Here is a 20,885-nt window from a genome sequence, read left to right on the forward strand (position 1 = left end):
CCAGAAAGAGGGCGGGTGCCAATGATCAAACACGCGCAGCTTCTAAACATCTACCATCCCGGATTTCCACACACCGGCGGTGTGACACATTGACCAGAATAGAAACGTATAGGCTCCACTACGGCAGCCATTACGCATCTCGGGGAAATCAGTGGTACTTGTAACTTTCATCATGTTAATAATAATAATAATAATGATAATAATAATACCTGGGATTTATATAGCGCTTTTCTAAGTACCCAAAGTCGCTTTACATGTAGAACCCATTAATATCATGGTATTTTTCAAAGTCGGATTCAATGTAGTATGAACAATAATGGGAATTATGTCTTGTTTTCCACAGCAGGTCTCTTTGTGTGACCATGAAGGGCAGACAATGGGGGGCGGTGACAGCAGTGCGGCTTTGTCGGCAGTACCCGCCCACTACCAGTTTCTAACTGAACTTGGTGAGAGAACCTTAACTCTTGCAATATCATATTGAAAGCTTGTGATGTCAAGGTGTGTCTATCCTCTCTCTGTCAGGGCGGGGCTTCAACAACCTGAGCCAGGTGCACATGGCGCGCCATACCCCAACCGGCCAGCTGGTGGCGGTCAAACAAACCAACCTGGATGAGGTCACAGAGGAGGAGCTTCTGCAGCTCATGGTGAGCATCACTCTATTGTTAGTTAGGGCTTAGTAGATACATAGTTGGTCCCAAAGAACATTCTGGATTCTTAACAGCCATCATAGTTTGTGAAAGTCACTTGCATCCCTGCTACCCCCCAGAATGAGGTTCTTCTGTCTCGAAGGTTCCGTCATCCAAACCTTCTGACATCCCGACTTGTCTTTAGCTCTTGCTGCCAGCTGTGGGTCCTCACGCCGCTCATGGCCTATGGTCAGTAAAACACATTCCAAAAAGCCCTCACAGACTCCCAACTGTGGTTTGAACTTCCTGATCCATGGCTCACAGGTTCTGCGCACTCCCTACTCAGAACCCATTTCCCTGATGGAATGAGTGAGTCCCTTATAGCATACCTGCTTTATGGTGTGCTGCAAGCATTGGAGTACCTGCACCGTATGGGCTACGTTCACAGGTAGTGTGTTGTTTTTTCTCTTATCTGATACAAAGTACTAACCTTTTCTGTGACCTATTTTATTTGGGGTGGTTCGGCCTTTCACACTGACTCAATTGAATTCCCCCTTTTTAAATTCAATTCATCAGGTATGAGCAGTTACACATCTGCAGGTTGTATAGTTAGAACTCGATGTCTAGCGCAGTTTGATTTGTGATGCAAAAGCAATTCAACCTCTATATTATCTAATTGTGCAAATGAACAATGACACTGAAGGTTGGGGTGTATTCCTGATCAGTTTTTGGTACAAAGAAAAAACGCAAGTTTTTGTATGCTACACAGTATCTTGTATGCTGTACATTTTCAGATTTAATGTCATTTATTAAGGATGTTCAATAAATATTTTTTGAAGCCGATACCGATACAGAAAACTTCCTGCTTACCGATAACTAAATGGTATCTTTTTAAAAAAAAAAAAAGTATTTAGATTGAACTGTAGTCTATAAGGATGGGTGGGAATTGATAACATTTTTACAATTCCGATTCCAACATAAACATACTAGAATTTTCTTATTGCACTCAAACACTTTTAGATCAGCATGAAAAATAACATTAAATGGCTTTCAAATTAATAGACAACTTATCTTTTTCTAAATAACAGTGCACTCCAAATACAAACTTATGAAATTCATCCTATTCACTTGCATTAATTTACGGGGATGTCTTGACTCTGTAATATGCTAATAATTGGCAACGGGCCAACCAGTTAAATTCGGTGTCTGTCTAGTCTTTCTTTCTTTAGTTTGTTTCGAACATGTACACACTTACAGCATAGTACATCACACAATTTCATATAATTTCACTTTACATCATGTCCATTTTTATAGTAAAATGACATCCGTGAATGAGTAATACAACAGTTTTGTAATATATAAATTAAGTCAGTCATTATTTACATACTGCGATGAAGAATATCTTATTTTCAATAAGGTTGAAAGTGTTTCTCATAATTCGTCTTCTTTGTACTTTGTAAGCACTATTAATTTGAACAACCTCTTAAACTGGATCATATCAGTACAATGTTTAACTTATTTACTTAATCCATTCCATAATTTAATTCCACGCACTGATATGCTAAAGGTTCTAAGTGTTGTACATGCATACAAATGTTTTGAATTAGATTTTCCTCTATGGTTATATTTCTCCTCTTCAGTTGAGAAGAATTGTTGTACATTCTTTGGTAGCAGGTTATAGTTTGCTTTGTACATAATTTTAGCTGTTTGCAATTTTACCAAATCATCGAACTTTAATATCTACACTGCTCAAAAAAATTAAAGGAACACTTTGAAAACACATCAGATTTCAATGGTGGAAAAAAAAATGTCGGATATCTATACTGATATGGACAGTTTAATGTCTCAAGAACAAAAGGATGCCACATCTTTTGATGGAAATACACGTTTTCAGCCTACAGAGGGCTCAGTATATAGGCACCCCAAAAATCAAAGTGAAATTATGTGGCAGACTCGTCCATTTTGCTTTAATTCAATTTCTGCAACTCAAAATTATTTTCAATATCTTGTGTGGCCCCCATGTGCTTGTATGCATGCTCGACAACGTCGCGGCATGCTCCTAATGAGACGACGGATGGTGTCTTGTGGGATGTCCTCCCAGATCTGTCTAAGGGCATCAGTGAGCTCCTGTAAAGTCTGAGGAGCAACCTGGCGGCGTCTGATGGACCGAAACATTATGTCCCAGACGTGTTCTATCGGGTTTAGATCAGGTGATGGTGAGGGCCATTCAATTGTGTCAATTCCTTCATCCTCCAGATACCGTCTGCATACTCTTGCCACATGAGGCCGGGCATTGTCGTGGACCAGGAGGAACCCAGGACCTACTGCACCAGCGTAGGGTCTGACCATGGGTGCAAGGATTTCATCCCGATACCTAATGGCAGTCAGACTGCCGTTCACTAGCCTGTAGAGGTCTGTTCGTCCCTCCATGGAAATGCCTCCTCAGACCATCACTGACCCACCACTGAACGGGTCATGCTGAATGATGTTGCAGGCAGCATAGCGCTCTCCTTGGCTTCTCCAGACCCTTTCACGTCTATTGCAGGTGCTCAGGGTAAACCTGCTCTCATCTGTGAAAAGCACAGGGCGCCAGTGGCGGACTTGCCAATTCTGGTGTTCTATGGCAAATGCCAATCGAGTTCCACGGTTCTCAGAGCACACTACAGGACGTCGTGCCCTGAGGCCACCCTCGTGAAGTCTGTTTCTGACTGTTTGGGCAGAGACATTCACACCAGTAGCCTGCTGGAGGTCATTCTGTAGGGCTCGGGCAGTGCTCATCCTGTTCCTCCTTGCACAAAGCAGCAGATATCGGTCCTGCTGATGGGATGAGGACCGTCTACGGCCCTGTCCAGCTCTCCTAGAGTAACTGCCTGTCTCCTGGAATCTCCTCCATGCTCTGGAGATTGTACTGGGAGACACATCAAATCTTCTTGCAACAGCACGCATGGATGTGCCATCCTGGAGGACAATCTGCGCAACTTCAGGAGGGTTAAGAAATCGCCTCATGCTCCCAGTCGTGATAATGACTCTAGCTAAAGCCAACACTTGTGGAAAAACAGTTAAAAAAGATCAAGAGAGAGGAACTTGAAATGGCCTCCACCTGCAAAACCAGTCCTGTTTTGGGGTCCATCTCGTTGTTGCCCCTCTAGTGCACTTGTTGATAATTCCATCAACACCAATGCAGCTGAAACTGATTAACAACCCCCTCTGCCACGTACCTGACCAAAACCTTATCAGAAAAGTGCAATTGAATTCATGCCATAACCTGATAAAAAACTGTTCCTTTAATTTTTTTGAGCAGTGTACATATCTATGTCAATGTGCATAACATGGGATCTGGTCAACCACGTTTTAACATTTTTAAAGTCATTGGGCAGGTTTGAATGCTTGTTTTGCCAATTGGGCGACAGCCAAAATACTTCTATATTGCGCTACGTGCACCCTTTTTATCAACGAGTAAAGTTGCTCATTCTGCCACCATGTTACCACAGCACAAACATTATTTGCATGAAAAAAAGTACTTTTTAGTATCTTGTCAGTACTAAATTGTTAGTATTATGTTAGTTTGGTATACCGAACATGCCTACCAGATATAAATGTATTTTGTCATTTTATATTGTGCTACATAACTTATGTAGCCTTATCTGTCTAGTAGAGCTGGTATAATTGTATGATTGTTGCTACATCAGGGGTGTAAAAGCCAGTCATATCCTGCTGTCAGAAGAGGGGCGTGTCTACCTGTCAGGGCTCCACAGTGTTTACAGTATGATGCGTGATGGGAAGCGGATGAGGATGGTGTTCGACATGCCTCATCACAGCCCCGCCCTGCTGCCTTGGCTCAGCCCTGAACTACTGCAACAGGTCAGTTTTTGCTGTTCCAAGTGAAAGGACGACCTCCTTTTGCGGAACGTTCTATAATTACTGTGCATTCTTTCTCACTCGGCAGGACCTTCGTGGTTACGGAGTGAAGTCCGATATCTACAGTTTGGGTATTGCCGCCTGTGAATTAGTGAGCGGAAGGGTGCCTTTTCAGGACATGGTCCCTACTCAGGTAATGATATGATACAGCATAGACCGGGAGACATGTCCCTGTGTAGGAAAAGCAATCAAATCCAAAGACAATTACAAATTTGCTAAGAGTGAAGTATGTGATGGGGAGTACTTGTAAAGGAAGCTTAACCTTTTAAAAGAGAAGGCTGCTGGGGGCTGCTGGGTTGTGTTTGTGTTGCTATAGTAATTGCTCAATATTAATAAACACTAAAAAAGCTAAAGCTAAAAAAAACTGGGATGAGGAAAACAGAAGACAAGTCAACCAAAAAATTTGGAAAACAAGCCAAGAGTTGGAAACAAGCAAATGTCAGGAATAATTTTAAAAAATATTTAATAGTAACATTCTAACTTGTAACAGCCCTAATGTGTCGGGTTTAGACGCTGCTTCTCAAGCTACGTGGCTTACACCCCTGCCTGCCAGACACGGCGCCCTTTCCACTCAGCAAACAGAAAGTGTCCCGGTCAGGGCTGGACTCCGGCATGGGAGAGAGCTCTGCTACCGGGAGCGCCACGCATAGCACCAGTGCACCGCCGCTTGCCACAGACGTCCTTCAGAGCCCCGCGCCCAAGAACCACTCGGCCACTCTGCACAGTTTGGTGCAACTGTGTCTACAGCAGCAGCCTGACCGCAGGTTTTCCTCTTTCACTGACAGTGGACAAGACATCTGTTCTCTTCTCTCATAAGTTACCAACACAGATTCACCTAATTTTTTTTCTCTTTGCAGACCGTCTGCCTCTGCTTTGTTGACCCACGCCTTTTTCAAGCAGGTCAGTCTGTATTTAAACTGCTGAGCTTGCTTCACAATCCTGCAGTGTCTTTCTCAGCATGTATTGCTGCAATTAAGTAGTAAAAAGCAATACTGTACCATCTTCCAACTCTTTTTTTAAATCCTCCAAATTATGTACTCATGTTTGAATTGGACTTTGTTCAAAAGAACTCAAAGCATATAGCAAATGCAGTATAATTGTAATTAGGTGTGTTATTGGGGCTGGGTGGAGAGGCAAAAAAATTATCACGATTAATATTTTCATATCATCCGATCTCAATAAATATCACAATTGATTTTTTTATTGAAGGCAAATTGGCAAATTGTCCCGTGCAGGATTGTACCAAATACCCTTTCTACGATCCGGTATGGTATTCGGGCCATGGTTTTGCTTCTTTTTCGATATGTTTTGCGTGAGTAAAGAGAACAGGTTTTTTTCCTTCTCAAATTTATCTTATTTATGTTAGTTATTTTGCTTGTCATCACAAACTTCATTCACATTTATTAAAAAAAACTTTTAAATGTGAATTATTATTTGTATTCTTTGACTACTTGCTTCTCACCAGTCGTTTGGAAAATGGCAAGCAGTGACCCAGATTGTGGAGTTTTTTAAAACTCGTACTGTAGTTTATAATTAATTAAAATACATTAAAGTGCAGTTTGAATTTAACATAAAACATTTGAATGATTATTTTACGAACAAAATGTTTTTATCTACAAACTCAAAAATTATTTAAGCAAAAAGTGTCTGCGGAGTTTTTTTAGTGCATGTTATATCAGAAGAGTTAAATTTAGAGCAATCACATATTCTGATTCTGAAATATTTAGATACAAAAAAATTTTTTTTGCTGATTATTTTAGTAGGCGTGTTCAGTAGTTAAGTTACAAAGACATTCTGTGCATGCCTGCGAGTCCGCGTTGAGGGCAGGAATACTGCGCACCACAGTAGGTTGCTCCTTCTCAATTCAGCTTCTATGCTAGTGTTAGCCATATTTGTTTTATTCTTCTGGACTCCACTTCCAGCTGAGTAAGGGGGAAGAAGCACTATGCTGATCGGACATTAATTATGTCACAAGGAGCTTGACTTTCACGACGCAGGACAGGGATGGTCACACGTACACTAACGCATTCATAGACACACACACAGGAAAATGGTCAATAAAGGCGGATTGTTCCGTGCAGGATTATCCCAAGCATCCCTAATGTTAAAGGGGAACTGCACTTTTTGGGGAATTTTGCCTATTGTTCCCAATCATTATGAGAGACATGACCATGGATGGGTTTTTTTTGCATTCGAAATATTAAATGAATGCGATCAAAAGTCCTTTTACAATAGAGCCAATGGGAGCCGCGCTATTCCGCCTATAAAGCCCTTAAAAAAACATCCAAACACCTCCATTGAGATTTTATGTACATGATGTAAGTATATATGTAATGTAACGGGCACATTTATAATAACATTTAATATTCACTTACCTGTATTTTGATCATTTTAAGCATATCATTGATATCATTAATTTAAAAAACGCATTACATTTGCTTTTTTTTATTCCTAACTGATTACTGCTCACTGCAGACTTTATGAGACATCATTTACTGTGCAAGGTCTGCTGTCAATAGGATGCTGACTGCTTGGATGTTTATATATTCCCATTTAGATGAAGAATGACCATAATCCTCACAAAGAAATGTGGTGGAGGGTCAGTGGAAACAATATTAATAATAATAATAATAATGGATTAGATTTTATATCGTGCTTTTCTATTATTAGATACTCAAAGCGCTCACAGAGAAGTGGGAACCCATCATTCATTCACACCTGGTGGTGGTAAGCTACATTTGTAGCCACAGCTGCCCTGGAGTAGACTGACGGAAGCGAGGCTGTCAGTTTGCGCCTACGGCCCCTCCGACCACCACCTATCATTCATTCACCAGTGTGAGCGGCACCGGGGGAAAGGGTGAAGTGTCCTGCCCAAGGACACAACGGCAGTGATTTGGATGTCAAGAGGCGGGCACGGCCGCTCTACCCACTACGCCATACCGCCCCTTACAAGCGTCTTTTCGTGTAGTTTTTGCCATTTCTGAGTCCTAAATGGCTGTCAAAGTGTACCAACTCGTCAGAATACGTCCTCAGACTTCTTCTGTCCAGGTGAGATGCAAGATTTATGATCTACAATAAACTCCCAGGGAGCAAGGAAGCGAGGAAACACCTCGCCAGTCGATCATGTTGAAATTGAACACAGGTTTGTGATCACCGCACAGCTATAAACAGTTTGTCTGCGTTAGCGTTAATAATAATATCACTAACACTTGGTTAATATTCCAAATCACAATGTAAATGGAGTATTGTTTGAGACTTTTGAATGGTTATTTATTACATTTTATGGGCGAAATAGAGGACCTCCCATTGGCTGCGCTGTAAGCGGAATTTATTTACAAGTTAGAGTGCATTAAAAAAAAAAGTATTTTTTAATAATTGTGAACCATAGGAAAAACTACTGTACGAGACATTTCCGCCATGTTTGATCGAGGTAATATGCAAACAGCTGATCACTGTGATTGAACTGAAATTAAATATGATCAGCGATTAGAATCATATAATCGCCCAGCCCTAGGTGTAATAGTACGTGTATTGGTAATCTATTTTTTTGGTACTGAACTCTGTTTGGTACAAAGTCATCCAGATTTTTTTACACAGTACACATTATTTGGAGACACCACATTCAGTGCAGAATAACGCAATTATTTGTTTCTCCCTTTGATTTGATATCATTTGAAGATTATTCCCCAATAGGAGCAACACTTGAAATACAATACTCTTTGAATTTTAGGTATATTTGCACAAAGTACCGGTATCGGATTGGTATCACTGATATCACAGCGAGAGCGATTCGGACCGAGAAAGCGACGAAACCCCATTAATTTGAGGGAGGATGAAAGATTTGCGGATGAGGGACGTGAGAGTGAAGGACTAGTGTGCAGTGCAGGACGTATCTTTTTTCGCTCTGATCGTAACTTCGGTACAAGGGCTCATTGGATTCCACACTTTCTCCTTTTTCTATTGTGGATCACGGATTTGTATTTTAAACCACCTCAGATACTATATCCTCTTGAAAATGAGAGTCGAGAACGCGAAATGGACATTCACAGTGACTTTTATCTCCACGACAATACATCGGCGAAGCACTTTAGCTACGGAGCTAACGTGATAGCATCGGGCTTAACTGCAGATAGAAACAAAAGAAATAATCCCCTGACTGAAAGGATAGACAGAAAATCAACAATACTATTAAACCATGGACCTATAACTACACGGTTAATGCTTTCCAGCCTGCCGAAGCTTAACAATGCTGTTGCTAACGACGCCATTGAAGCTAACTTAGCTACGGGACCTCACAGAACTATGCTAAAAACATTAGCTATCCACCTACGCCAGCCAGCCCTCATCTGCTCATCAACACCCGTGCTCACCTGCGTTCCAGCGATCGACGGAGCGAAGAAGGACTTCACCCGATCATCGACGCGGTCGAAGGCTAGTGTCGGATAGCGCGTCTGCTATCCAAGTCAAAGTCCTCCTGGTTGTGTTGCTGCAGCCAGCCGCTAATACACCGATCCCACCTAAAGCTTTCTTCTTTGCAGTCTCCATTGTTCATTAAACAAATTGCAAAAGATTCACCAACACAGATGTCCAGAATACTGTGGAATTTTGCGATGAAAACAGAGCTTTTTGTATTGGATACAATGGTGTCCGAATACTTCCGTTTCAACGATTGACGTCACACACATACGTCATCATACATAGACGTTTCCAACCGGAAGTTTCGCGGGAAATTTAAAATTGCACTTTATAAGTTAACCCGGCCGTATTGGCATGTGTTGCAATGTTAAGATTTCATCATTGATATATAAACTATCAGACTGCACGGTCGGTAGTAGTGGGTTTCAGTAGGCCTTTAAATAAACCATTCCTTGAGGCAGAGAAAATTACTTTTTGTAAAGAAGTAATACGGTATAATTATCCTTTACTTACAGTTGTATAGATGTCACGATCGATGACTCGCCTGCTGATGGCATCCTAGCAGTATACATTAATCTTGTACATTGTGTGTTATAAGATTAGATTAGAGTGCAGCATTTAAGTTTTTTTTTTATCTAGTTTTATAACACACAACATAGACAAGTTCTCCTAGTATTTATCATCTTTAGCTTGTTGTTTACTTAACTGACCCAATGTTCATGCATGCACACCAGGGCCAGTTCTAGGCAGGCATATATGAGGGGGCAGTCAGAAATGTGAAGGGGGAATCATGTGTACACGCTGCTCCATCATGCTGCAGCACTTCATTGCCTTCTTCATATACAGTAATTTGTTTGTTAGCTACAGTATGGGCCTGTTATACTTAGATTCAAATACCATGCACTAAACAGCGTGAGCAATCTAAAAAATAGCGTGTACTTTTAGTGGGCGTGGTGCGTTTGATCTACTAACACTGCGTTTGCAATTAGGTGGTGCAGACTGCCTTATTTAAATGAAGATTGTGCGTGTACTATATGGGCATCACCGCGGAGACTCTCTCATTTACTGCACATTCATGTTATCTTGCTCCTACCTTCCTGTGGCATTATGCTATGTTTTCAAACACGCAGGAGACATTTACAACTTTTTATGGGCATTTTAGAAGCAGTCGTGCAGTGCATCTACATCGACACCACTTTTTTTTCTTTTCTTTTCTTTTTTTACTACTGAAGGTGCATGGGAGAGAGGCTGCATTTACTCTGCACAATAAAAAAAAATGCATACTTCAAGAATAGTTTTTTCATATAAGCAATATTTTGATCATATATATTCTATGTGGGAAAAAAACGAACATCATTAAAAATAATACCATATGCATCAATTTAATTTGTTTTAATCAACCTCTTAAATCCTCTAACAGCTATAAAATGACACAATTATGTTGCTGAATAGACAATGTCTAATATTTTTAATTTCTGACCATCCAAATATGTTGATACACACACTTAGGACAAAGGATTCTCGTCTGTCTGTGCAGCACAAGCACTGATCCTGCAGCCTTATGTGGAACTGTCAGTTTGCACAGTTACTAAAAAAATGCAAAAAAGTGCTCACAAAACAGTGATATATGTTGATAAATCTCATTGCGCGTGTTAAGTAATTACTGTATATTAATTTGCATCTTCTCCTCCCAGTATTGTAGGCATTTTGATGATTAGCATTTATTTTGCATATTAATGAAGACAGGGATGCAAAATGAATAACACGCCTTATACTGCTCACTTAAGAGACGCAATACACTTTGCAGGACTTCAGTTGATTAACTTTACGTGTGCTATCAAGTTTGCACATGTTTTCGTACATGCAAATACGAAAACATGTATTTGCATTCATGCAGTGTTTAGTGACCAGCACCCTACGCCACAAGAAACGTAAGAAAAAGAACTCAGAACGACCGAAAAAACTACTTATTACCCTCATTTTGCCATAATCTTCATTCCCTTTGGACCAACAATCACAGTTGATCACGGTATATCTCAGATTTAAGTGCTAAGAATTAGCAAAATCCATCCATTTTTACTCCCGCTTGTCCCCTAAGGGGTCGGAAGGCAAGGTACACCTTGGTCAGGTCGCCACCTCATCGCAGGGCCAACACAGATAGACATACAACATTTACACTCACATTCACACTGTTGCCAAATTGTTCCAACATAAAAAAAGTGTATATTTTTCTGGCATTTGCTTTTACTTTACATGTCAAATATAATTTTAAATCAAACAGAGATTATACTCATTTTTAAAAGTAATTTTCAGCTGCCTCCATGTGCGTTTTTAAATTAAAATTAGGTTTTATTAAATAAATATCATTAGTCCACCACTTTCTCACCAGTGGGGCATTAAGAAAACATGTTTGAATGTTCAATTAATTAACTACTGCTTTCAAATCAGTGGCGATTGCTCTAAGTTCAGCTTCCATAAAAGGTAAAAAAAAAATTTAAGTGGTTAAATATGTACTTTTGTGTTTAGAATGTGTTGAACTTTTATTCATTATTTATTGGACCGGATGTGTTTAGTACCCTTCTATCTAGTACTGTGACCTATTTGAAAGCACCCTATCGTTTAACAGGTTCCACTTTCCTGAATTTAAAAAAAAAAAAAAAATGTCTTGTAGTTTTAAGTTGAGCTGTTTGTGACAGGTGAAGAAGCACACCAGAGGCTCCTTCCTCAGTCTTGTGTACCCAGCGGTGCCACTCACCAGCTCAGAGGGGCTGCCTTTGTCCTGCCCCCCGTCTCCCCCCTGCCATGTTCAAACTGCATCCCCGGGTGTCTGTGCTGAGGTGGCATGGGATTTCTCTTGAACCCAACAGGAAAAAGCATTGAAGGTTTGAACTCCTGTAGTTTTATTGTGATCATTACCCTGAGCCTTTAAGATTATTTTGATATTTTTTACGTTTTTATTAGAAATATATTTACAAGGTAACTGTGAAGATGCTGTAATCATCTCATGATGATGAATTTATAATATTTGCAGTGGTAGGAACCCATTGAATTTGTGTAGGGATCCTTATTTTGACTTTGTGAAAAAAAGCCAAATTTAGTGAAGTTTTCCAGTAAACCTTGCTGGGCGTCTGTACTGGTTTGGTCAGAATCAGATTCACCTTTATTGTCATTGTACTGGGGGTTACAACAAGATTTAGAGCAACAATGATGACTCTGCTGACTTATAGTAACATAAAACAAAGTATTTTAGGATTTTGTAAGTCTACAAAGATATGAACATTACATCATTTTTATGGTCGATTGTGTGGAACTGAGAATTAGGAAAATAACATTAAAAAAATACATTAGGATTTGAGTAAAATAAGTATTTGATTCTAATACAAATGGGGGTTTAGTGCATAACAGCAAACAAATCAGCTGTTTCTTGTAGTTATAGGGATTTTGATGAGAGAAACGTTACAAAACAGAATGTTTGCACCTTCAAGTTTGACAGTAGTAATGTTGTTGGATTCATATTCAACATTTCTCTGCAAACAAAGACGTCCAGTCCACTCGATGCCAAACACCTGTCATGTGACCTCATCACATTCTCCTTGTCCCTTTGTGTGACTCATTCAGGTGTTAATTGTCAAAACTTGTAGTTCATCCCAGTTTAGTGCAGGTCTACAATCCTGTCCCTGAGGTCAGCTCTTCGGTCATGCCTGTGGTGGTGTAGGGTTTGAATGCAAGAGTGTTTGTGTGACAGGTGTATACATAATGAGTTGAGATCAGGAATACTTTCTTAAAGGGACAGGACTTACTTTTGTCTTTCATGGACACGTAACCACTCTGTGGGGTCACAATCTTAGTCACTATGTTACTTATTTCCCACAGCTAAAAGCATTTTAGAACTTTTATTTTCATTTAAATGTTTATATAGTCCCTCTGTTCAAGTAAAGCAACCATAAAAAAGGATGTACTATTCATATTTTTATAAAAGGGTAAACTTGATTATTGAGCAGTGGTTCAAATACTTATTTGTATATTGAATAATTTACGCAGCAATAAGTCACTTGGATGAACACACATGTCATGAACACAAATACTTGTTTTGTTTGTGTTGCGTGTGAAATTTCTGCTGCTGTTTGTGTTCAAAATACAGTCGCAATCAAAAGTTTACATACACCTGTAAAGAACATCATGTCATGGCTGTCTTGAGTTTCCAATAATTTCTACAACTCTTATTTTTTTGTGATAGAGTGATTGGAGCACATACTTGTTGGTCACAAAAAACATTCATGAAGTTTGGTTCTTTTATGAATTCATTATGGGTCTACTGAAAATGTGACCAAATCTGCTGGGTCAAAAGTATACATACAGCAATGTTAATATTTGGTTACATGTCCCTTGGCAAGTTTCACTGCAATAAGGCACTTTTGGTAGCCATCCACAAGCTTCTGGCAAGCTTCTGGTTGAAGTTTTGACCACTCCTCTTGACAAAATTGGTTGCAGTTCAGCTACATTTGTTGGTTTTCTGACATGGACTTGTTTCTTCAGCATTGTCCACACGTTTAAGTCAGGACTTTGGGAAGGCTATTCTAAAACCTTAATTCTAGCCTGATTTAGCCATCCCTTTACCACTTTTGACTTGTGTTTGGGGTCATTGTCCTGTTGGAACACCCAACTGCTCCCAAGACCCAACCTCCGGGCTGATGATTTTAGGTTGTCCTGAAGAATTTGGAGGTAATACTCCTTTTTCATTGTCCCATTTAAAGGACCAGTTCCATTGGCAGCAAAACAGGCCCAGAGCACAATACTACCACCACCATGCTTGACGGTGGGCATAGTGTTCCTGGGATTAAAGGCCTCACCTTTTCTCCTCCAAACATATTGCTGGGTATTGTGGCCAAACAGCTCAATTTTTGTTTCATCTGACATCCCATGGACAAAGGATAAGACCTTCTGGAGGAGGTTCTTTGTTCTTATGTTCTTTACAAGTGTATGTAAACTTTTGATCGCGACTGTATATACAAACCCCAAAACCAGTGAAGTTGGCAAGTTGTGTAAATCGTAAATAAAAACAGAATACAATGATTTGCAAAGCCATCCATCCATCCATTTTCTACCACTTGTCCCTTCTGGGGTCACAGGGGGTGCTGGAGCCTATCTCAGCTGCATTCGGGCGGGAGGCGGGGTACAACCTGGACAAGTCGCCACCTCATCGCAGGGCCTTTTCAACTTATATTCAATTGAATAGACTGCAAAGACAATATATTTGTTTTCAAAATAATCATTAACTTAGAATTTAATGGCAGCAACACATTGCAAAAAAGTTGGCACAGGGACATTTTTACCACTGTGTTACATGGCCTTTCCTTTTAACAACACTCAGTAAACGTTTGGGTACTGAGGAGACCAGTTTTTTAAGCTCTTCAGGTGGAATTATTTCCCATTCTTGCTTGATGTACAGCTTAAGTTGTTCAACAATCTGGGGTCTCCGCCACACATTTTTAGTGGGAGACTGGACTACAGGCAGGCCAGTCTAGTACCCGCACTCTTTTACTATGAAGTCACGCTGTTGTAACATGTGGCTTGGCATTGTCTTGTTGAAATAAGCAGGAGCGTCCATGAAAAAGACATTGCTTGGATGGCAACATATGTTGCTCCAAAACCTGTATGTACCTTTCAGCATTAATGGCGCCTTCACAGATGTGTAAGTTACCCATGTCTTGGGCACTAATACACCCTTATACCATCACAGATGCTGGCTTTTGAAATTTGCGCCTACAGTTTCCAAGAAAAATTTGAAATGTGTACTCGTCAGACCACAGAACGCTTTTACACTTTGCATCAGTCCATCTTAGATGAGCTTGGGCCCAGCAAAGCCGGCAGTGTTTCTGGGTGTTGTTGATAAATGGCTTTCACTTTGCATAGTAGAGATGTAGCTACCAACTGTAGTTACTGACAGTGGTTTTCTGAAGTGTTCCTGAGCCCATGTAGTGATATCCTTTACACACTGATGTCGGTTTTTGATGCAGTACCGCCTGAGGGATCCAAGGTCACGGGCATTCAATGTTACGTGCAGTGATTTCTGCAGATTCTCTGAACCTTTTGATGATATTACAGACCTTAGAGAGGGTGAAATCCCTAAATTCCTTGCAATAGCTCGTTGAGAAATGTTGTTCTTAAACTGTTCACATTTGTTCACAAAGTGGTGACCCTCGCCCCATACTTGTTTGTGAATGACTGAGCATGTCATGGAAGCTGCTTTTATACCTTTTTATCACCTGTGGGATTTTCCAAATAAGGGTTTTCTTTCTCAGTCTTTTTTGCCACTTGTGCCAGCTTTTTTGAAACATGTTGCAGGCATCAAATTCCAAATGACCTAATATTTGCAAAAAATAATGTTTTCCAGTTCAAACGTTAAGTATCTTGTCTTTGCAGTATATTCAATTGAATAAAGGTTGAAAAGGATTAGCAAATCATTGTATTCTGTTTTTATTTACCATTTACACAACGTGCCAATTTCACTGGTTTTGGGGTTTGTACATACAGTATCTATGTATGTATCTATGTATGTATATATATATATATATATATATATATATATATATATATATATATATATATATATATATATAGATATATATATAGATATACGTACATGTTCAAGGCAGATGACAGACAGCGTGTGAGGCGTGTGTGGGAGAGCGGTGTATATATATATAGTGGGGCAAAAAAATATTTAGTCAGCCACCTATTGATTGTCAATGGGTGGCTGACTAAATACTTTTTTGTGTGAGTGCTCACGCACTGTGTGATGCGTCAGATTTGTGGCAGAAGTGCTTGTAGTTAGTGCATGCTGCATGCTGCCCCTGCTTGCTACTCTCTGCTTACAGCTATCGCCGCCAGCTAGCCCCTGGGTGGGTGAAAAGAGGAGCCGAGTGCGTAAGCCTCCTCCTGCTGGTACAAAGCCTCTCCATCACCAAGACTCCTGTGGTGCCTCCTCGTGGCCACGCACGGTAACTGCGTCTTTGCGGACGCAGGCTAAACTGTAGGGGATCTCGGAGCAGCAGTGGGCCCCAGAGGCGAGGCGTGCAGGCCCACCGGTGTGTGGACACGCTCTGGCGTCCGCCAACCACTGCCCCATCTATGGGTTAAATAGAACCCCCCCTCCACCCCCTTCCACTGCCTTGTGGGTATCCTCTGGAATGGAAAAGGCTAAGTGAGCAAACCCCAACAGAAAACCCGGCCTGGACTCTGTTAGGTAGTTCAGTGTGTGAAGCCCTGTTCTGGCATGTCCTGCAGCCGAACTGACGCCAAATGTATTGGTTTTCCAATCCTTTGGACAACGTCAGCAAGGCAGAGAGGGGGGCCCTGTTGCTTGGGCAACACAGGATCTCCATACACCTTGCCCAGGCCTCTTGTGCCCTGGAGAGGAAACTGCAGCTTCACTGTGCAGTGAAGGCACAACACGGGAGGTCAGCAGTTACCGGTTATAAGCCCTTTCTCGTTTGGCGTAGGGATGGACGCCAGGGGCTACCTCCGTCGGTGGGAGAGATGTTTCATCTTACTGGACAGCTACCGCCCGCCTCAAGCTGGGCAGCCCCCAGCCAATTAGGTGCTGTTCCGCCACAGCCTGCCTGCTTCATTGGGTGCATGAAGCTAAGGGACTCTTCCTGACAAGTGGACTGTAAACCTCGCACCAAGCAAAACAAATAAAACAAAGACTCCAGCACTACGTCTGGGATGCTGGAACGTCAGAACCGTGACCCCCGGACTAACTGACAACCTGCTCGATATAAGCGACGCCCGCAAGACTGCAGTCATTAACAACGAACTCCTGAAGCGACGAATAGACATCTCTACCCTTCAGGAAACCCGACTCCTCTAATCAGGCTCACTGAGAGAAAGAGATTACACCTTCTTCTGGCAGGGGAAGCCTCTGGGTGAAACCAGAGAATACGGAGTTGGCTTTGCAATCAAGAACACTCTACTAGGAGCAATAGTACTACCTACAGGTGGATCAGAGAGAATTTTAACCCTCTGCCTTAACACCACCATGGGACCTGTCCACCTGGTGAGTGTGTATGCACCAACACTTAGCTCCTCCCACGAAATAAAGGACAAATTCTATGATGAGCTTGAGGCGACTGTGAGAAACATCCCCAAACAAGATCAGCTCTGATCTGCTTGGTGACTTTAACGCAAGAGTTGGCTCAGATCATAACTCCTGGCCATCTTGCTTGGGTTACCATGGCATTGGTAGAATGAACGAGAATGGGCAGCGTCTCCTTGAGTTCTGCACATTTCACAATCTCTGCATCACTAACTCATACTTTCAGTCCAAACCCCGCCACAAAGTCTCCTGGAGACACCCAAGATCTGGCCACTGGCACCAGTTGGACCTGATCATAACACGGCGCTCTGACCTCAGAAGTGTCCTCCAAACCCGTACCTTTCACAGTGCAGACTGTGACACCGATCACTCCCTCGTCTGCTGTAAAGTCAAACTGCAGACAAAAATTATTTACAGAGCCAAACCTAAAGGACCCCCCGTGTGGATTGCAGCAAAGCAGCCGATCCAACTAAAACTGCTTCCTTCAACCGTGCCTTAGAGGAATCCCTCCACCAACTACCCCAGTGCAGCTCTGCCCAGCAGTACTGGGAAGGCTTACGAGACACCATCCACACCACGGCCCTAACGGTTTTTGGCAAAAGATTGCGAAGGTCCAATGACTGGTTCGAAGCCAACGCATCTGTATTGGCACCGATACTGGAAGAAAAGCGTATCGCCCTTACCAACTACAAATGCACGTCGAGTGACAATACCCTACATGCTCTCAGGGCATCAAGGAAGAAACTGCAGAATGCCTCCCGTCGCTGTGCTAACAGCTATTGGCTACAGCTTTGCAGCAACATCCAATCAGCCGCTGACTCCGGTAACATCAAAGGCATGTACGACGGCATCAAAAAGGCGCTTGGACCATTACATCACACAACTGCTCCGCTGAAATCGGCACTGGGAGAAATCATCACTGACCGCTCTAAACTCGACCGCTGGGTAGAACACTACTCCGAACTCTACGCCAGCGACAACTAAGGCTGCAGCTAACGATTATTTTTCTATCGATTAATCTATAGATTATTTTTTTCGATTAATCGGTTAATCTATAGATTATTTTTTTCGATTCATCTATAGATTATTTTTCCTTTTACCGATTATTTTTTATTTTATTTTATTTAAAATGAAGATGAAAAAATAAAAGTAGGCCAGTTTTTTCAAAAGGCATGGCTTTTATTTACAAAAATAAAAAGTATGGCCACTCAGTCAACATTGACAACAACATGACAAAATATTCTGTAACAATGTAAACATTTAAAACTTTTAACATTTAACAAAATTAAAAGTAGCTTATTTGCTTTTTAATGTGCAAATATAAAAGTAAACATCCAGTGCAAATCTTAATATTCTGCAATAGTATAAGCATTTCAAAAGTAAAAGTATTGCTTATTTTGCTTTAAAATGTGCAAAAATAAAGATAAACATCCAATACAAAAAAGTGCAAAACGAAATATTCTGTAACAACAGTGTAAACATTTCAACAAAAGTGAAAGTATTGCTTATTTGCTAAAATGTGCAAAAATAAAGATAAACATCCAATACAAAAAAGTGCCAATCTAAATATTCTGGAGCACTGTAAACATTAAGTATTGCTTTTAAAATGTGCAAAATAAACATCCAGTCCAACACAGTACACAATAACCAATTCTACTCATTCCAGTGAGTGACTAACAGTTGTAATGAAGAAAGGTTAGCATGTATACTTGCTTGGCTTCTTTTCTTGTTTACAATATTCCCAGCAGCTGAAAATAGGCGCTCAGAAGGGGTCGATGTGGCTGGAACTGAGAGGTAATTAGCCTTCACCTCAAACCAGGACTGCGAGCGAGCTGAGCTGCAGTTTAAGTTTCTAGTAGGTCAACGGGCTCATAGTGATGTTACTAGTAGTTGACTGGGAGGTGTTTATTATCATTTGGGGAGAGTCCGCTGCCTGATGCTCACCTGCTAAACACCTATCTGCTCGACGCTGAAGCGCTGACTACATGCGCTATGAATACGCACTGCTGATTGGCTGATAATGCTTTGTGTGTACCAATCAGATGGTTGTGTGGGTGGGACAATGCTGCGTGTGTACCAATCAGATGGTTGTATGGGTGGGACAATGCTGCGTGCTGAGACAGAGGCAGAGGAGCAAAGCAACTTGTTAAGACTTTAGCAGCTAAAGTTAGCTTTAGCTTAGAAACTCGTTCGGTACACCCCCGTACCGAACCGAAAGCCCCGTACCGAAACGGTTCAATACAAAACATACCGTTACACCCCTAGCAGATACAAATGACACATTCATGTTTTTGTGTAATGATGGCAACGTATGCTAACGCGGACGATTGACTAGTTGATGGTTGATGGTTTTCTTTTCAAATGTTCGTTCATAGCCGTTGTGCTGCTATGATAGGCCATTTCCGCTCGACACAGTGTGCATACAACAACATTATTAGGCTGTGTATTGAAATACTCCCACACTTTTGACGACTTTTGGCGTGCGTTTTTCCCCTCGCTCGCACAGTCTGCTTTGCGCTCCGCCATGACGGTAGTGTGACGTAAATATGCGACGCGTCGACGCACAAAAACGGCGTCAACGTATTTACGTAACCGATGACGTCGACTACGTCGACGCGTCTTTTCAGCTTTAGCGACAACACTGTCTCCGATGCAGCCTTACGCCATGTTGTGTGTCAACCTGTCATGGAAGAACTGGACATGGAACCAACAACTGAGGAGCTAAGCAAAGCGATTGACAGCCTAGCATGCGGTAAATCACCTGGCAGTGACTGAATCGCAGCTGAAATCCTCAAGTGTGGAAAGCCTGCTCTCCTCGACCAACTTCACAAGCTCCTCTGTCTGTGCTGGAGTGAATGTGCTGTCCCACAGGACATGAGGGATGCTACCATCATAACCCTGTACAAGAATAAGGGAGACAGGAGTGATTGTAACAACTACCGTGGTATCTCTCTACTCAGCACTACCGGCAAACTCTTTGCCAGAGTTGCACTGAATAGACTCCAGGTTCTCGCTGAGAAAATATACCCAGAATCTCAGGCAGGGTTCAGAGCAGGAAGGTCTACTACTGACATGATTTTCTCTCTGAGACAGCTGCAGGAGAAGTGTAGAGAGCAGAGAAAACCACTCTACATGGCATTTATTGACCTTACGAAAGCTTTCGACCTTGTGAGCAGGAGTGGCCTCTTTCAGCTGGTTGAACGAATAGGCTGTCCCCCCAAACTCCTTTGCATCCTCCAGTCCTTCCACACTGACATGCATGGCACCATCCAGTTCGATGGGTCCACATCAGACCCCTTCAAAATCTGCTGTGGTGTCAAGCAGGGATGCGTGCTGGCGCCCACCCTGTTTGGGATCTTCTTTTCCCTCCTCCTGCGCCAAGCATTTGGTACAGCAACTGAAGGAGTCTACCTTCACACAAGGACAGACGGTAAACTGTTCAACCATGCCCGTCTGAAAGCCAAAACAAAGGTCAGGCCACTCGTCACGCAGTGGTAGCACACTCCCAGGAGCTCCTGCAAACCCTAATGGACCAGTTCACCAAAGCCTGTCAGGACTTCAGCCTGACCATCAGTCTGAGCAAAACCAAGACGATGGGACAGGGAACTGAACCACCCCCCTCTATCACCATCAACAACTACACCCTGGAAGTCGTAAACACCTTCACCTACCTCGGTTCCACCATCACCGACAACCTGTCACTCGATGCCGAACTCAGTGGCCGTATCGGAAAAGCTGCCTCAACTTTTGGGAAGCTTACAGCGAGAGTATGGGAAAACCGCAAGCTCACTATCCACACTAAGGTGCAGGTGTACAGAGCCTGTGTC

At 41.9% G+C, this 20,885-nt stretch overlaps 1 protein-coding gene across 5 annotated transcripts in view; it reads left to right on the forward strand.

Moving 5' to 3' along the window:
- Nucleotides 1-15,389, forward strand: part of stradb (STE20 related adaptor beta) — a 42,048-nt gene extending 26,659 nt beyond the window's left edge. For 4 of the 5 annotated variants that reach the window (XM_062054070.1, XM_062054071.1, XM_062054068.1 and 1 more), the window contains 9 exons: nt 344-446; nt 523-644; nt 767-875; nt 951-1,074; nt 4,316-4,487; nt 4,573-4,677; nt 5,055-5,308; nt 5,402-5,444; nt 11,657-15,389. In XM_062054070.1, coding sequence (XP_061910054.1) covers nt 344-446; nt 523-644; nt 767-875; nt 951-1,074; nt 4,316-4,487; nt 4,573-4,677; nt 5,055-5,308; nt 5,402-5,444; nt 11,657-11,818 — 1,194 coding nt within the window. In that variant the 3' untranslated portion in view covers nt 11,819-15,389. The remainder of the gene's footprint in view (nt 1-343; nt 447-522; nt 645-766; nt 876-950; nt 1,075-4,315; nt 4,488-4,572; nt 4,678-5,054; nt 5,309-5,401; nt 5,445-11,656) is intronic. The other variant, XM_062054069.1, reaches the window with a different exon arrangement.
- Nucleotides 15,390-20,885: the final 5,496 nt, after the last annotated feature.

Source organism: Entelurus aequoreus, linkage group LG07 (genome assembly GCF_033978785.1).
Source record: "Entelurus aequoreus isolate RoL-2023_Sb linkage group LG07, RoL_Eaeq_v1.1, whole genome shotgun sequence".
Classification (NCBI taxonomy): Eukaryota; Metazoa; Chordata; class Actinopteri; order Syngnathiformes; family Syngnathidae; genus Entelurus; species Entelurus aequoreus.